Source organism: Pan paniscus, chromosome 4 (assembly GCF_029289425.2).
Source record: "Pan paniscus chromosome 4, NHGRI_mPanPan1-v2.0_pri, whole genome shotgun sequence".
In the NCBI taxonomy this organism is placed as follows: domain Eukaryota; kingdom Metazoa; phylum Chordata; class Mammalia; order Primates; family Hominidae; genus Pan; species Pan paniscus.
The window spans coordinates 141074231-141092798 of NC_073253.2; the positions used below are offsets into that span (position 1 = coordinate 141074231).

An 18568-nucleotide genomic window follows, 5' to 3' on the forward strand; every position below is an offset into this window, starting at 1 on the left:
TTTTATAAACTTTCCTAAACAGGAAAAAGCTATTCTGCTTCCTTTAGAATGGGAATGAAAGGAAGGAAAGTACCAGTTAGAAGATAGCCAAGCGGGCAACCTGAAAGGCAAGCGTGTGGTCTGACCTTTCGACTTGGGGTTTTACGCGCGTTGGCATATATCCGGGATCTTACATCACGTCTCCCAACTCCTGAGATCTTATCAGGAAGCTGCTGATCATCAGTTTCAGGTGTTTTCTATCTATTAGGAGCGTGCCTTTGCCTGGTGCCAGCTGTGACCAATTATTACTTTAGAGAGACAGTTAACAACCGCCTGACCATTACCTGATGGTCATCCAACTCTCCTGGGTGTGTGTGTGTGTGTGTGTGTGTGTGTGTGTGTGTGTGTCCTCTTCCGTGTGTGTGTGTGTGTAAGTCCTCTTCTGTGTGTGTGTGTGTGTAAGTCCTCTTCTGTGTGTATGTGTGTGTAAGCCCTCTTCTGTGTGTATGTGTGTGTAAGTCCTCTTCTGTGTGTTTAAGCTCTCTTCTGTGTGTGTATGTGTGTGTAAGCCCTCTTCTGTGTATGTGTGTGTAAGCCCTCGTGTTTGTGTGTGTGTTTGTGTGTGTGTAAGCCCTCTTCTGTCCTGCTCATACCTGACTAGCTACCTACTGTAACACTAGGACTGCAACCATTTTGTTCGGCGGTAAAGTTTCCAGAATTAAGCCAGGGATGTAAAAAAACAATGTTAGTTAAGAAAAAGAAAGGCAGAGAAAAGAATAAACTCTGAAGTGCAGTCTTCTGCTTTGTGAATCACTGTGACTTAGCCATGCTGTTACAGGTTTTCTCAAAGCTCTGGCTATAGTAGTCCCAACCCTTGATGTAAAAACCCTGACTGCCCAGAAGCTGTTGATAGGGTGCAAACCCCTCTGCCCATTGGCCCTCCCTTTGGCCATCTCATCCGGTGTTTGCTGCACACATACTCGAAATGGATTAGCCACTCCCAAAGGCAAAGATGCCCCTGACAATGACAGAAATTATAATTAACATTTCAATTTAGAATATGCACAGTGTTCTCTCATTTGATCTTCATAACAACCTAAAAACAAGATTATTTTCCCATTTGACAGATGAAGAAACTGAGGCTCCAAAAAGTTAGGTCACCAAGGTAGTAATGAAATCAAGATTTGAATCCAGTTTGTCTCATGACAAATAACAAGTTTCTCTCACACTGCAGGTACATAAGAAAATATTTTTAATATATCTATATGGTTATAGAATTACAGAAAATGCATACACAAGCAAAAGGCAGTTATGTTTACCAAGCACAGAGAGGGCTTCAGAGTCACACACAATGAACAGTAGCATCTCATGATTCCTAAGAAGGGTAAAGAGCATGCTGGACCTAGGCCCCAGTGTCCCCAAAGCTTTGTACATTGACTATGTGCATTGTCACAGCTTCCTGCATTGCCCAGTTCTCAAGTTTAAACACTGACACTGATAATGGTTTTTGCTGGAGATGGGGATAACACAGAACAGAAGAGATTCCTATGCTCTAGACCAGGAATCAGTAAACATTTTCTGCAAAGAATGAGATGCTAAATAATTTAAGTTTTGTGGGCAATAAAGTCTCTGTGGCAACTGGTCAACTCTGCTGTTGTAGTAAGGAAGCAGTCATAGATGACATGTAAACAAATGTGACTATGTTCCAGTCAAACTTTATTTACTAAAACAGGCAGCATGAGCCATAGCTTGTCAACTCCTGATTTAGTCAATGCTAAACCACACTGCCAAGTAGTTGTGATTCCATAAACCATCACTTTATAGTCATATCTCGTATTTAATCATATGCATTTTGCCATCTACAAAATGATATAATAGGCTACAGCCATGTGACCTTGAGCAAGTCACTTAACTTCTCTGTATCTCAGTTTCTCCATTCATTAAATGAGTAGTCTAACACCTATCCCAAACATTGTTCTGAATATTAAATGAATTAATAAAAGTAAGAGTACCTGCCACATATTAAGTGCTCAAAAATGTTAGCAGTTACAATTATATATAGCTCAGTGTTGTCATCAATTATTAGTTAGAAAGTGACAAAAAGCATCAGCAGGCCTTTTACTATCATAAATCCTGCCACACCTTTCTAAGTCACCTCAAGTACAGAAATATACCTGTTTAAAAACTAATAATGGAAGAAACTGCAGGTGAACAATTTTAAAAAAAAAAAACCTAATAGGCCACACACACACATACACACATCTTTACAAAAATCACTATCATTTAATGATCATTACTGAAAAAACTGTAGAGAACTTACCTCTTTTTTCCTCCATGATTTTTACTGAGATGACATTTTTATCCATGGGGTTGGGGTACTAAACAAAAATATATAAAAAAGAATTACCATTAATCTTCTACCAAGGTGAATTATTTAGAAGTAACCACAGCTGTTTGCAGGACTAGCAAATATTTTCCAAGAAACTTCTAAACAAAGCCCAGTTTTGAATCATGGATCTTAATTTTATAACTTGGGCCTAGATAAGTGAGATGCTATCATCATCTTGACTTACATGAAATCTGGGGAAAACCTTCTTTAGATCCAACTAGCCCTGAGGGGGATGAGGTTAAGCTAATCAGTAAATAATAATACTATTAATATTGAACCAGCCTAACATAAATCAAGAGTGTTCTTTGTGCTAGGCACTGTACTAAATGCTTTCCTTGCACAATCTTGTCTAAATCCAACAGCCTCTCTGTTATAACTGATTTATGTGATACCACCATCCCCATCTTTCAGATACGGAAACTGAATGAAGACTGGATTGCTTAGGGCCACCCAGCTGGCTCCTGGTGGAGCCAGGGAATTAAACCAGGCCTGTTTAATACAGAGTGGACCTCTTCACTGTGGTCTAATATCATTGTCTGGTGGCTGGGTTAGCATCACAGTAGCATACTCATAGAAGTATGCTTTGCTAGGCACATAGTAAATACTCAATAAATATTTAACATGTTAATTTAATTCCCCTGAAAAGCAATTTGGCTGTGACAAGGTTGATAATAGCCACTGCTTTTCTCTTAGGCAATTTTCATACTTTAGATACATTAGCTCAGTTAATTCACAAAACCATTCTATAAGGTATGTGTTATTTTTTCCACTTCATATATGAAAAATAAGGCTTAGACAAATTAGATAATTTGCTCAAGTTGTCCAGCTAATGAATAGTGTATCTGGGAGGTGACATAATTTACCCCCGATACTTTCTGCCAGCCTACAAAGCCTGCCCACCTAACCTACCACCAAATCACCTAAGAGTTAAATTAACACAATCCTTCCCACTACTCAGATGTGAAAAGAGAGACACTGGGAGCAGAAGTGACCTCCTAGAAGCCACAGGACAAGGTAGCTGCTGACCCGAGCCTACTGAGCCCCCTTGGACTCTCTTCCCTGAGGTTTACCAATGTATCATGTGATCAAATCTGAAAAGAAAATTGGCAGGAAGTCTTATCCATGACATCACAAAGTGCTGAGCAGAAGGCAAAAGCAGCAGGCAGGCTGAGGGGAGAAAGAAGAAAGGCCCCTCACTTTGCAAACTTGAGCTTTAAGTTTTCCGAACCCTAGGAAGTGAAATACGAAACTCTGACTGTGGGTCTCCACCCACAGCAGGCGTGTGTATATGTGTGTGTGTGTGTGTGTGTGTGTGTGTGTGTGTGTGTGTGTGTGTGATATTGATTTATTAATGGATTTTTCAGGGAAAGGGGTTCATCATTTTAACACATTCTTAAAGATATCTATGACCCAAAAAGACAGTAGATTAGAACACAGGCTCTCTGAGGGCAGGAATACTGTCTATTTCAGTTACTCCTGTATCTCCAACAGCCAGCATAATGCCTGGCACATAAAAAGCACTCAGTCAATATTTTCTGGATAAATAAAAAATTGGGAATATAAACCTCAATGACCTCAGGGATCAATTTGGAAATTGAGCCTGCCTTCAGTCAGAAACCAATCTATGAAGAGAGCAGTGGCTCAGCTTTCAGAAACCTCAATATCTCTTCATGTTTCATGTTGGTAAACTCTGTCATTCACACTTCCATCCTGGAAACTGAAATCTTGATAACTGATGAAAAACTTGGTTTTTAAAAATCTATTTATTTATATATTCATTCATTCATTCATTTTAGTCCTAGAAAAAAAAATGCTTGGCTGGGCATGGAGGTTCATGCCTGTAATCCCAGCACTTTGGGAGGCTGAGGCGGGTGGATCACTTGAGGTTAGGAGTTTGAGGCCAGCCTGCCCAAAATAGTGAAACCCTGTCTCTACTAAAAATACAAAAATTAGCCAGATGTGGTGGTGCAGGCCTGTAGTCCCAGCTACTCAGGATGCTGAGGCAGGAGAATTGCTTGAACCTGGGAGGCGGAGGTTGCAGTGAGCCGAGATCATGCCACTGCACTCCAGCCTCGGTGACAGAGTGAGACTCTGTCTCAAAAAAAAAACAATACTTGGAACTACAGTGATTGCTTTCTTGAAGTTCAGCCCTTCCGAGTTACATGCCCATGACAGAGGGTCAGGTTTAGATACTCTGCTCCTCAGCAAAGGAGACTTTCGCTTACACAGTACCCCTAAAGCAAGGGAGATATTTGAGACTCACACAGGTCCTCTGAATTGTGATTATATGTGTATAAATTATAACTTGTACACTAAAGTAAAATGTGCTTATCTCGTTTACTACAGTTCTAGTTTGTTCATTACATACCCATAAATATATATTGACTGAATATTATAAATTCAACATAAGTTGTAGAAAGATAACTAAACTATAAAAGACGTTGAAAATGTAATCACCAGGGAGACATGATGATCAAATTTTTCAAGTTCTGATTACTTCACTAAGCTATCGGAGAAATTCTTAAACATTATAAACTCCAATACTTCACACTTACATAATTTTTGGAGTTGAACAGCCAAGAGCCTCAAGTTTCCATAGAAGAACAGTAGAAGAAAGTAGGGGTTTATTTGCAATAGCTAACTACCATACTATGAAAGGCACATATTTCAACCTCTTTAAAGATTTATTGAACTGAGGCTCCCCCTACCTGGCATTACTTGAAATGATCTGACGCCATCTTGTGGTAACTTGAATATTCATGTTTTAATTCATGAAAATTTACCAAAACTCCCATGAGAAAAAGTTGAAAGAGGGAAGGCTTCTCAGAGGTCAATACCAGGAACACTTACCTGGGAAGACAGGAGGCAGATGGCCAGGTTTTTCTGGACACCTTTTCAAACACAATCCAGTATGACTGCAGAATTGATCAAGCTAAATCAGGATCACACCCATCAAAGACTGAACTGAGCAGCTACTGTGTTCATGCAGGGTGCTATCCTAGAGAAGCTGCCATGCACATGATCTCATTCAGTCCTTCTCAAAGCGTGGAAACCTATCAAGTATTAATATACAGAGTATTTCTGCTATAAATATAATAGTGTAAAGCCCGCAGACAAGCAGGTTCACATGGGATTCTTCAATCCCCATTTCATACTAGAGACTCTCATGAAAGCAATGTGATCTGAAGACCCAGATATCTGCCAAAAGCCCTTGTCTTTCTTGAGCCTGGCTTAGCTGATCACAAACTGCAGTGTGCATGAGAACGATCCCACAGGCTGCATACATATGCCATGTATGCTATACTACTTTATGGATGATTTAAGGGATTTTTAAAGGTATATTTGACTTCATTTTGCATTTCCTTATAATTTTTAATTTCTTCACAGAACGTGTAAACTAACTCCTTTTCCTTTCCCCAAGACATGAAACTATTACAAATACCACTGTATATATCATATGTATGTAACAGTCTAACAAGGGTAAAATGTAGACGTGCCTAAAGCTGTTGTATCTGCTTGCTTTATTTTTTACATATTAAAAGATAAGCCAAGAACTCCATAACATTGGGGGGGAATATGCATTAAAGCAAACACATACATATAAAAAGTTAGAGGCAAGAAACTGAACCCATCTAATTACAGAATATTCAATATGTTTCTGGGAGAAGCTTCATGAAGATATAACATTTTGCATTCATATTTGCCGAGGGAAAAAAAAAACCCATAAGCTTTCAGAAAGCCTACTCTTAAAAGAGTTATTAAAATATGAACTTTCCAAAAAGCTCAAAAGCCAATGCCTTTTTTTAATAACATTTGCTTCCCCTCTCAGAAACAGTCAATGACATCCAAAGGAGTCACTGTCTACCAATTTACAAATGAGGTTACCGGAGAGAGTACAAGGAAGCAGGTGAGTGACAGATCTGTCTGAAGAGTCCTTCAAAGAAGGCAAAGAAGACTTACAGTAAGTCTGGTATATTAACATACCCGTGTTATAAGCATTAAGGGAATCTGTCATCTAGGCTGCTGCCAAACATGTACATGCAAAGAGATGGGGCTGCTGAAAAGAGATTTGGTGTTTAGCAGCAGAAAGAAATCACCATGAGCTATGCCAAACTCCTTTTAAGAGCTCCACACCATAGTCTATCTCAGAAGAAAAGCAAAGTTGATTTTATACCAAGACGAAACAAGTTATAAATTAATCAAAATTTCAATGATCGAGGACAAAACATACTTAAGTTGAAAAGTATTTGGAATGGCTGTTCATTGGTCTTTCAATAGGATGATGAAATAGAAAGGACAAAGGGCAACGAGCCAAGACATGCAGACTACAACGCTGCCATCTGTGAGGTCGGGGTGATGAACCACCAGGTGATCATCCAAGATCCTTCTGGCCAGGAAAAGCTATGGTTCCAAACAAAGGCCAACCAACAGCACATCAGCCTCTTTCTTTCAAAAATGACCCAATAATCAGCAATGACATAGTGAAGGTTTTGAAAAGACAGTTTTTCATTGTAACACAGAGGAAAATCCTCTTATCACAACATCAAATGTATGCATAAACCCAGTGCAGCTAAAGATACACTACAAATAACTGCCCAGCACTCTTCAAAATCACCATGGTCCGGAAATGCAAGGAAAGACTGAGGAACTGTCCTACACTGCAGGACACTGGCAGCTAAATGCAATGTGGGGTCCTGAATTGGATGCTAGACTGGAAAAACGATATTAGTGGACAATTGACAAAATCTAAATAGGGTCTATAGGTTAGTTAATAGCATTGTATCAGTGTTAATTTCCTGGTTTTAAAAAGTATACTGTGGTTTGGGGAAGCTGGAAAAAAGTATGTGGGAATTCTTTGTTTCTGCAATATTGTTTTTGAAATGTTTTATAAGTCAAATTATTTATAAATGAAAAGAAATAAAAAACAAAATTAAAGACACGATGTTAGAAAACAGTGAATTTTAGAGCCCAAGAGATCTGAATTGGAATCCTATCTGTGAGAAGCTTGGACAAATCACTTTAATCTGCCCTAGTTTCTTCATCTGTAAAATGAGAATAAATACTTACCTCAAAGAGTTGTTATAAGAATTAAAGGAAACAATTTAATTACAGTATAATACCTAGCACTGTGCAAGTAGAAAATAAATGTAGCTGGTTTTGCTACTAACAAATGAATCAACACTTTTGAAAACTTAAAAAGTTTCAAGATTTTGGTTTTTATCTTGCAATTTACTGTGGTGTGGCATTAAATACATTGCTGGCATCTATCTGCAATCCAAAAATACTTACACAATGATTTTAAAATGATTAGAAGATAATATATCTGATTTTCCTAGACTAATAAAAAACTCACAAGCTCGTGCTTTACCAGTTCGGAATTTGTGTAAGATACAAGGCCTCCCTGACACTTCACTCCACACTAGCATTAGGGAAAGGGCTGCACCAGAGAAGTAAGAGTTCTGGAGAGAATATTTACTTGTTTTTAAAAAGACAACTGTTTCTAAATAGTTTAAATGCTTTCATGGATTTATAATTAAAATATAAATCTTGCCCCATACTATAATGTAATGTCTGCCATATGCCCCCAAGAAAGCCTTTATCATGAAAATTAATATATCCTCCTCTGTCCCTTTTGACAGTGAACTCCTTGAAGACAGGTCCATGTACTTAGATAGTGAAAAAAATCTTTTTTTTTTTTTTTTTTTTTTTTTTGAGACTGGGTCTCACTTTGTCACCCAGGCTGGAGTGCAGTGATGCAATTACAGCTCACTGCAACCTCTGCCTCCCGGCTCAAGCGATCCTCCTAACTCAGCCTTCCGAGTACCTGGGACTACAGGTGTGTGCCACCATGCCCCGGCTAATTTTGGGGGTTTTTTGTTTTTGTGTCTGTGTGGTTTGGGGTTTTGGTGGTGGTGGTGGTGGTGGTGGTGGTGGTGGTGGTGGTGGTGGTGGTAGAGATGGGGTTTTTGCCCTGTTGCCCAGGCTGGTCTTGAACTCCTAGGCTCAAGTGATCAACCCAACTAGGCCTTGCAAAGTGCTTGGATTATAGGCATGAGCCACCATGCCTGGCCAATATCTTCTGTCTTTTATACACTGATTAAGCCACAATCTCCATTAGATAAGTTTCTAAGTGTACTTTACAATTGTTCAAATGGCATTTAGAAAATATTCCTAATTCAAATGTGTACCTTTATTCATGCTCACTCTCTCCTTTATTACTCTAAGTTAGTAATGATTTCTGAGGCCACTTCTCTCAGCTTTTTATTTTCAGGCTCATGAAATAAATGCAACAAATTATTGTTGTTGTTATCATTATTCAACAAGTACTTTAAAGGAGCCTGCTGTGTGCTGAAATTAAGCTAGGTATATTACATATAACTGTAAGCACTATCCAATTTAATTTCTCCAACAACTCCAGAAGACAGTGATTATTATTCTCATTTTGCAGATGAGGAAATCGAGGCACAGAAAAATGAACTGACCTGTCCAAGCTCACAGGGCTAACAGCGCTCCATCCCTGTCTTCCCCACCCCATCCAATGTCAGAGCCCACGTTCTGCACATCTGCACCATTCTCCTTTACATCATGCCTAATCTTCTAGTGGAACTGAGGACAGGAAGATAAAAGTGAAGAAAGACTAGTACAGCATGTGACAAAAGATAACATGTAAGTGTCAGATTTGCAAGGGAGAAAAGATAGGATCAGAAATGGAAACATTATTAATTACCCAATCAACTTTCTACTCTAAATGGAAATAGCCATTCATAAATCCCCTTTATGAGCTTAAGAGTAAACATTCAAACCATTTTGTTCAGCACACCAGGCTCCCAGCCAAAATAAATAACACCCAGGGTCATTCTGTCAAAGCAAAGAAATTATCAATATTTTAATCTGTCCATTTTATTACAGTATCCAAAGTAAGGACATGTTTCTGAATCCCATACTGACTTCAATCTAAAATTGCACAGGGCTAATCCCCAAAAGTCAGTTCATTCATTCATTCAACAAGGATTTGCTGAGTACCTACTATGTTCCAGGATCTCTTTGGGTAATTGGGATACATCAGAAACAAATGACAAAAATCACCACCTATGAAGGTGATATTCTATTCACTATGACTCTTTTGACCACAGCATAAAAAGAAAGTCAACCTTCTGAAGGTAAGAAAAATCTTTACTTCTCTGGCCTCATTTAGATATAAACAAGAAAACCCAGTCAATATAATAGCTCTCTGGATCCTTTTTAATGACTTTAAATTTCAGGCAGATGAAATTTAAGAAGTTCTCTGAATCCAGCTCATGAAAGGCAAGCCCATTAAAAAGGTCTAAGTGAGATTCCAGAGAAGACCCATTTTCTACACTGCTACATTCATCTATGCAACTTTGTGTTCTCTTTGTAGATGATTTTAAGTAAAAGGAAGGAAACAGTGGTAAGTGATAAGAGCTAGAAAGCTAAGAATCACACAAAGAAAGAAACCAAAAAAAAACTGTTAAGTGCATTGACACTATAGTTCTTGGAAAGTACATACAGTTCAGCATCCAATGAATAAACTATTTTGGGTTTCATAACATTCCTCCATGAAGAGTTTATTGAGAAATACTGTATTTTACGAACAAAGAGTATCATATTGTTTGTTTTCACAGTGTCACTTAGCTTTGAAAGCATGCAGCTAATATTTTGCCTGTGGTATTCAACAGGCAGATGTAAGAAGAGCAAACATTCTTCAGGTTTTAAAAACAGTAGTATATTATATCTTGGAAGGCAACTCCTAACAAACCAAAAGCCATAGATCAGTAGATCTGATTTAAAATAGAACTTCCTCAGTGCTAAAGCAGCTTCAAACATACCATTGTGCAAAATCAGATTAAATGCTTCCCAGCGTTCCTCATATGATTGTCCCTTCTGCCAAGTGCTTTCCTTTGAAAAAAAAAATCATAAAGACTGAAAGAAAAATAAAAGTGTATTTTGCCAAAAAGATAATTCTTACTACCTTAGGCTTATAAAAAAGCTTATGCTTTTCAAACTGTTAACACATGTGACATCCTCACAACAACCCTGGAAGGTAGGTGGGGTAGGTGGCATTACCATTTTCACAGAGGAGAAACTAGGGCTTACACAGTTGTGATGCTGCTGACTACACAAGGGCTCCTGGTCAAGTGGGCCTGTGGGCACAGGACTGCATCCACCTAAAGGAAGGAGTAACTTTTTCTAATTTGCATAAATAGTCTCATTTGCTTTCCCCTAGCCCTATGAACTGTGAGCTTATGGAGTGGACCCCTAAAAGATGCCTTTTCTAATTTGCACAAGGACACAGTATAGGATGGTGAAAATTGTTTCCCATGGCCACCCAACCTAACAGTGAAAGCATAATGATCAAGATCCAGGTCTACTGACTTCCAGTTCATGGCTTTGAATAACATAAGGGGAAAATTCACCCAGCAAATGGGTTTACTGACATCTTAGAAATAGTCACATAGTTCCTCCCAAGGAATCTCTGAAGGATTCCTTTATGAATGAATAGAAAGAAAGGAAGTACAGTGACATGCATGATGTTAACACTGTCCCATCACTAGACCTTTAGTCTCCAAATGTTTGTCTCTCATTTCCCCAGTTCTGCCTTCCATTTCCCAGTTCTGACATACCCAGTTCTGTTTCCCAGTTCTGCCTTTCCCAGTTCTGCCTTTTCATAGTACTTATTCACTATGTACCAGGTACTTTGCTAAATATTTTATAAGAATTACAACAGGTTCTAACTGAATACAGCTACATAAGTGACCTCAGCTATACCACACAGCACACAAAAATCAACCACATGAGTTTAGTCAACTCACAGAGTTGTGAAAATTAAAAGCCTGTCATTGGTTTAAGTCACTACGTTTTGGAGTGGTTTGTTACATACCAATAGATAACTTAAACATTCTGTGTTCTCACCCTAACACACATCAAAGTTATATCTTTATATCAGGGTCAACAGGTCCACTTAGCTGAGCAAACCCTGAGAGAAGACTGTGAACAAAAGAAAACAGATTGAGCACAGCAAAGTTTTTTGGGTTTTTTTGTTTGTTTTTGTTTTTGAGATGAAGTCTTGCTCTGTCACCCAGGCTGGAGTGCAATGGCATGATCTCGGCTCACTGCAACCTCCATCTCTTGGGTTCAAGTGATTCTCATCTTAGCCTCCCGAGTAGCTGGGATTACAGGCATAGGGCACCACACCTGGCTAATTTTTTGTATTTTTGGTAGAGATGGTATTTCACCATGTTAGCCAGGCTGGTCTTAAACTCCTGACCTCAAGTGATCCGCCCGCCTCGGCCTCCCAAAGTGCTGGGATTACAGGAGTGAGCTGCCGTGCCCAGCCGGCAAAGTTGATTCTGAAACCCTGTATTACCTCAATAATCGTTGAAGTGCCTATTATATGCAATGCAGCACAGCCGGGTGGCTAAGGGTGTGAGTTTCGGATCCATGTGTTAAAATCCTGGCTGTCCTACCTGCTAGCTGTGGGAACTTGAGGAAGGCACTTGGACTTCTCTGGTCCTCAGTTTCTCTATATTGTAAAATGGAAATTAATCATAACTACTTCCTGAGGGTGCTGGCAGCAGTAAACATGATAAAGTATGGAAAGCACACATGAGCGCACATACACGCACCACATCACACCACACACACCACACTACACACCACACACCCAGCCTTCCTAGGAAACTTCTATTCATGCTTCAGCCATCATTTCACAAGTGCCACTTCTTCAGGAAAGCCTTTCCTAAAGATCACCCTCTCTGACTTCAGCAGGCCTCCCTGCTATATTCAAGCACCATGTATTTTCCTTTCATAAGTACACATCATCAATTTGAATTTTGTGTTCATTTGCGCATCATTTATTTATGTTAATCTCACCCACTACACACCATCAGTTCCATGAGAACAGGGTCTGCGGTGACCTCCCACATTTTTCTAGCACTTAACACAAAGCTTGGCACACAGAAGATAAGTATTCAACAAAAGAAAAGCATTTACCAAAAGCTCACAATGCGCCAGGACCTCTGTAAATAAGAGTTTGGCATTGTGTTATGTGCTTCTGCAGGAGTGAGTCTCGCCTTTAAAAACCTTAGAGTCTAACGGGAAACACAACACATACAGAAGTCACCATCTGACACTGCAGACGGTCAGCAACGCCTAGACAGAGTGCCCTGTGAGTTCTGAGAAGGTGGAGATCAACTGACTCTTGATGATGACAATCCAAAAAGACTACAAAGGAGCAGTGGCTTAAGGGTACCCAGACTCCAAAGTGCCAGTTCTAACAAAAAAATTGGGTGTTGGCTGTTACTTTTTGGGCCCAGAAGCCTGGCCTAAGGCAAAGTCTACAACAGGTCTGTAAATCATTCTTTCATTCATTTGTTCATTGCTCAGGTTTTTATTAAATACCTAGTAGGTGCTAGGCACTAGTCTAGATACTGAAAATCAACGAACATATCAGCAAGCTGACATTCCTTCCAAAGAGGCCCCCTATAGCAACAAAGTGTTAACCAGTGTTCTCCTCACTCCTCTGTGACCAGGGCCACCATGTCACCTCCTCTAACGGAGGCTACACCTTATCGTTTAACAAATGACCTTCATCTTCCCAGCATCTCCCTTAGTTTGGCTTCCGGGTTGCATATGGAGTTCAATGTCCTGTGGCTGCTAACCAAGGCAAATTGCAACTGTTGCAAATTTTGCTTATGAAAACCGAAGGGGACCTTCAAAGATCATCTGGTACAACCCCTTCATCTTATAGATGTGGAAACTAAGGCCTAGAGAAAAGACCCTCAGCCAAGGTCACCCAGAGAACTAACCACGCATAGAACCAGATCAGAGTCCAGGAGTCCCGCCTCCCAGGCCTGGGCGCTTTCGATTTTTCAAAGACATTTCCCATTTTCCTATTATCAGGACCCACAATCCTAGAAACAGTCTTTGGGATTCAGGGCCCCTCAGTATTGAGGAAGAGTTCATTATCTGTATTGAAATCGGTTGTAGTAATACAAACAACAGTAACATTTTAGAGCCCTAACTAAACATCAGTAGCAGTGAGAAAAAGAAAAATAGCTCAGAGCAGATTGTGTGAGTTACAGTGAAATATGCAAAATCAATCAAGCCCAGAGAGACAAGAGTATAGGACTTTAGTGGTCCCCTCCTCACCCAACCCATTCCTGGGAGCAACTGGTTAAAGGCATTTTGTTCCTGACCAGCTGCCTTACCCATTATCTTCAAGTTCCTGGAATTTGTGATACAAAGAACAATGTACAGACAATCAATAGTTTATGTTATTTTAATATAAATTCTTGGTAAACAACTTAGGAAGTGCTTCTTATTCTCCTTTAAAAACCCACTTTCGACTTCTGCTCATCAGAATGTATACTCAGGGCACCTTCACTCCCAGGATGCAGCCCTCAAACTTGGCTCGAATGAACTCTCTTTTTATATTGATTTTGCCTCAGTTTCTTCATTTAGGTCACAACTGTGCTAAGCACTTTACACAAGTTACCTCATTTGGATCCTCACAACAACTCTATGAGTCGGTACTATTATTTTCCCCATTTTACAGATTAGCAAACTAAGGCACAAAGAGAGTAAGCAACCTGCACGATGTCCCACAGCTGTTTAATAAGGGGCAGTGGATGGGGCAGCAGAACCATCATGCTGAGTAAACCAGGATGACTGCCCAATGGCCTCCCCTCGCTTTTAAGGGGTCAGTGATGAACCGGAAAGCTCCACACGTCGGTCATCTGCAACTCCACGGAGCTCACGAGCTGGGATTCCCGGAGGCTCTTCCTAAAAGGAAAGCCTCTTCTTTCAGCTGGGGCAGGTGTGAACGTGATGCCAAGCACGGCTCCTTTTCCCGCTCCCTGTAAGGGGAGTCTTCGAGGAAATCCCTCTCGACCCACACATCCCTGAAGCAAAGCCCGCAGCTGGAAAGAGACACTGGCGGTGCCAGCTTCCGCGTGGATGAAGGAGAGGAGAGAGGGGCAAGCAGCGGAGGCAGCGCGGGATACGGAAGGTGGAAGCGGGGCGGTACCTTTCGGAGAAAGCTGGCGACCACCTGCTCGAAGGGGTACTTGTACACCTGGTGCACATCCACCGAGACCCCCATCCCCGCGCGCCGCGGGCCCCGCGCACCGGCCACGCCTCCGCGAGCTCAGAGCCGCCCAGGGCTCCGCAGAGGCCCGGAGGCGCCCACACTCGGACAGCCACATGGGCGTGGCCTTTTTCCTCCGCTTTTCAAACTTTCGAAACTTTATTGGCCACTCGGAGAAACACGCAGTCGGCCACGCCCACGCCCCTACTGCCAGAGTCCGGGGCCTGGGGTTACAGAGCGCGGGAGGCCCTGGAGCGCTCCCAGAGCACCCGGGGCCCCGCCGTCTCCACGCTGGCGGCGCCAGAGCGGCCCTGGTGCCCTCCCGCGGCCGCGCCTGCCGAGAAAAGCTTCTCTGCCTGGGAGCCATCACGCCCCGCCCCAGGAAACCTGGACCTTGGGCTTATGCGTTTATGGTATCACCGCCTGGAGTCACAGAATAAGCCGTGGTTGGCAGCACGGGAAAAAAGTATTAATAAGGAAGGCCTGGTGTGACAAAGGCCAGCATTACTCATGCCACCAGGCAGCTGCCTCTGAGGCTTGGGTTTGGGCCTCGTGTAAGGTAAAGATTGCCTCGGGAATAAGAACCGCGTTTTAGTGCACCAAACCCTGCAGGTAAGTTCCTTTCCTCGCTAAGGTTAAACACCACGGAGCAAGGAACTAGAGGATACAAAAGAGTTGCGAGTATTATTATTTACTGCAACCAACAGATGTTAGGAGAACCAGCACGTTAATCCGTGTATTCAGCACGGTTCTGAGGCCTCCTATGCCCCAGCGCTGTAGTGGGCACGGCGGATTCCGCAGGGAGGAAACACCAGCTCTGCTGATGAGCCGGCTGATTTCACACCCAATCAACAAGCTGGGAAAATAAAAACAATAATCGGTTAAAGTGACACGGGCGCGGACATGATTTTAGTGAGGGTGATTATGGAGGGTCTCTGAGGTGATGACTTTTACGATTTTGCCATCTCGCTCGCCCCTGCCATACGCAGTCACACTGGTCTGGCAAAACCCTAGCCTTGTGTAAATCTAGGTCTCCTCTGACTGTCTCTACCCAAGCCACCAGAAGGGGCTGGAGGAAAATACACACCCACTGTGACAGGCATCTTTTAAGTTCATAACCACTAACCCTATGGCACCTTTTAATGGTGCCAGACAAATACACTATGAAAGTACTGAATTTCTGGCTGGGTGCGGTGACTCACGCCTGTAATCCCAGCACTTTGGGAGGCCAAGGTGGGCGGATCGCCTGAGGTCCGGAGTTCCAGACCAGCCTGGCCAACATGGTGAAACCCTGTCCCTACTAAAAACACAAAAATTAGCCAGGCGTGATGGCGGGCGCCTGTAGTCCCAGCTACTCAGGAGGCTGAGGCAGGAGAATCGCTTGAACCCGGGAGACGGAGGTTGCAGTGAGCAGAGATCGCCCATTGCACTCCAGCCTAGGCGACAAGAGCAAGACTCCATCTCAAAAAAAAAAAAAAAAAAAAAGACAGAGAGTACTGAATTTCTCAAATCCACTTACTCTCCCGCATTCCTCCACACCTCTGACACCTTTGTTCCCAGCCTTATACTCCAGTCATTACCTTACTTCCATTTTCACTTAGTCAATAGGTCACATCGCTCTGCCACCTCTCTACCCACCAGACCAAATGCCTTACCTTCACTCTTGTTCCTGTGGGTGAACTGTCAGCACTTTGTTTTAGCACCAGTGTCTCCATTTGTCCACTGAATCCTGAGGTGAACTGAAAAATGTTTAACAAATAGCTGTCCTTTAAAGTATAAATCAAGCAAGGCCCTGATTTCCAAAGGTTGCTGATTCCCGTGGTGTAAATACTCCTACCATGTTTAAAGATGCCAACTCGATGTCACTAAACACAAGTTGGGGATTTAGCAACATGGAGTTGAGTGAGGAGTGGGAGTTGGGGAGGGAAGCACAGAAGCACACCATCACATAGTATTTCCACCACCCACATACGACAGCCATAAAGAACCAAGAACATAAATAATGGAAAATGTAGCAGGAAGGGATGAGTTTTCAATGTTTATTACTCTTTGGCCAGGCTCCTATGGTTCATGCCTGTAACCTCAGCACTTTGGGAGGCCAAGGCAGAAGGATCACTTGAGGCCAAGAGTTTGAGGCCAGTGTAGGCAACATAGTGAAACCCCATCTCTACAAAAAATAAAATAAAAAATTAGCCAGGTGTGGCAGTGCACACCTGTAGTCCTAGCTACTTGAGAGGCTAAGGCCAGAGGCTCTATTAAATCCAGAAGTTCAAGGCTGTAGTGAACTATGATCGTGCCATGCACTCCAGCCTGGGCCACAGAGTGAGACCCATCTCAAATAAATAAATATTTATTAATTTTTATATGTGATTGTAAATTTATATACTTTAATAATAGCTGTGTTGAATGGCCAGCTCTAGTACATCACTAAAAGTTCCTGTCCTCTTTCTTGTTCAAGGCCATCTCTCTAGCAATATCCCCCTTCCTTTCTGTATCATCAGCTTTTGTCTCTACTGGGCCATTCCAGCCAGCACAACAAGTACACTGTAATTTCTTCCATCTAAAACAAAAACAATACAAAAAAAACAACTCTTAACCCCCTATCTTCCTCCAGCTGTATTCCAAGTCTCTGGTCCACTGATGCTCCTCAAAAGAGCTGCCTGTAATCTCTTGAGCCCATTCCAATCAGTATTTGTCCCCACCACTTCACTGAAACGACTGTTTTCAAGGTCACCAATGACCAAATTGCTAAATCCAATAATTAATTCTTAATCCCCACCTTACTAAGCCTGTAAGCAGCATTTCCTTGAAATACAGAAGGAGGAGTGGAGAGGAGAATGAGATGCAAACGCTCTTATATGTGTTGGATGCATGTTTAAAAGCCACTCCACTATATCACCAATCCCTCCTTACAGGAAAACAAAAAGCAGTCTTCCAGGGAGACTACACAGGTCCACAAAGGAGAGATCAATTACCTGCAGAATTTATGGTATTTTGTATCTGCCTCTTTTACCAGAGTAGCTGGAGACCAGATGTGACATACAAACCCCCTGCTAGCGTAGGTCCTGGGCCCTGTATCCTCAATCCACTCTGACCATCAGTTTCTCCCAGAGTGTATCTTTAAGCAGGGCTTAATCTCCGGATTAAGTAACCATGAAAGGCCAATGGTGTGTCCTGAAAGATTAAAGGCCCCACCACCTGCAACCTCTACTTGGGGCTGGTTGGCTGAGTGACTTGTGTAAGAACAAATGTGACCTGCCCATTCCAAGGACGTTGGGGCTTTCTGAAACGTGTGCCAGACTTCACAACATGAGCCTATTATCTTGTAGCTCTGAATCACAGCCAGTTTGCACAACAGTAATCTTACTTGCTGGGTCCTCTGAGGGAGCGAGAAGGAACTGAAACAAATTTCCATTGCTTTGAAATTGGTTGGCTTAACTGGGCAGGGACTTGAGGATGGAAATTTGCTGGCAAACCTTAGAAGTTCATGACCTTATTTGGTCTTTAAGATACCAAATATCTTACTAAAGAACTTTCATAAGATATAAAATACCTTTTGTATCTTCACAGGGAGGCACAATAGTTTAAACATGGTAGACATCCAATACATTTAGGTTGAATGAATGAATGAATGAATGATTGTAAATGCTGCAAGATTTAAGTGACACAGAACTCCAGCCCTGACCCTGTCTCTCTGCTTTTCTCACCTTCTTCATGTTGGTTCAATTCCCTCTTCTGACCATCCTGACCATCTCTCTATCACTGATTTTTTGTATCCAGTCTTATAATTATCTGTATATATAAATCACTGTTACTGTGACATTCTCAAGACTGGAGGAACTGCATATATTATTCACTCCTCTCTATCCAGTGCCTAGTAAAATGCTTGGCACCTAGTATATGTTGAATAAACTCACGAATGTACTTAATATACAATATGACCTTGAACAAAATCCTTCCTGCCCCTGCAGCTCAGTTTTTCCGTCAACAAAAACTGAAATGCAGGGGCAGAAACTGAGTGGGCCAAGACTGTCTCTAAAATCCAGCAACCTGACATTTGAGATGTGAGCTAGAGACACAAGCCAAGGCAGGGA

General features: G+C 41.7%; 1 protein-coding gene across 7 annotated transcripts in view; it reads right to left on the reverse strand.

Annotated features, from left to right (window-relative positions):
• The window catches only part of PRELID2 (PRELI domain containing 2), a 458899-nt gene extending 444278 nt beyond the window's left edge, over positions 1-14621 (reverse strand). For 6 of the 7 annotated variants that reach the window (XR_010112231.1, XR_010112232.1, XM_055112744.2 and 3 more), the window contains exons 1-2: positions 14415-14621; positions 2300-2357 (exon numbers count right to left, since the gene is read on the reverse strand). Coding sequence is in view for 5 of the 7 variants with exons in the window: in XM_055112744.2 (XP_054968719.1) it covers positions 2300-2357; positions 14415-14489 (133 nt within the window). In the remaining 2 variants the exon portion in view is untranslated. The remainder of the gene's footprint in view (positions 1-2299; positions 2358-14414) is intronic. The other variant, XM_003829090.8, reaches the window with a different exon arrangement.
• Between the last annotated feature and the right edge of the window lie 3947 nt (positions 14622-18568).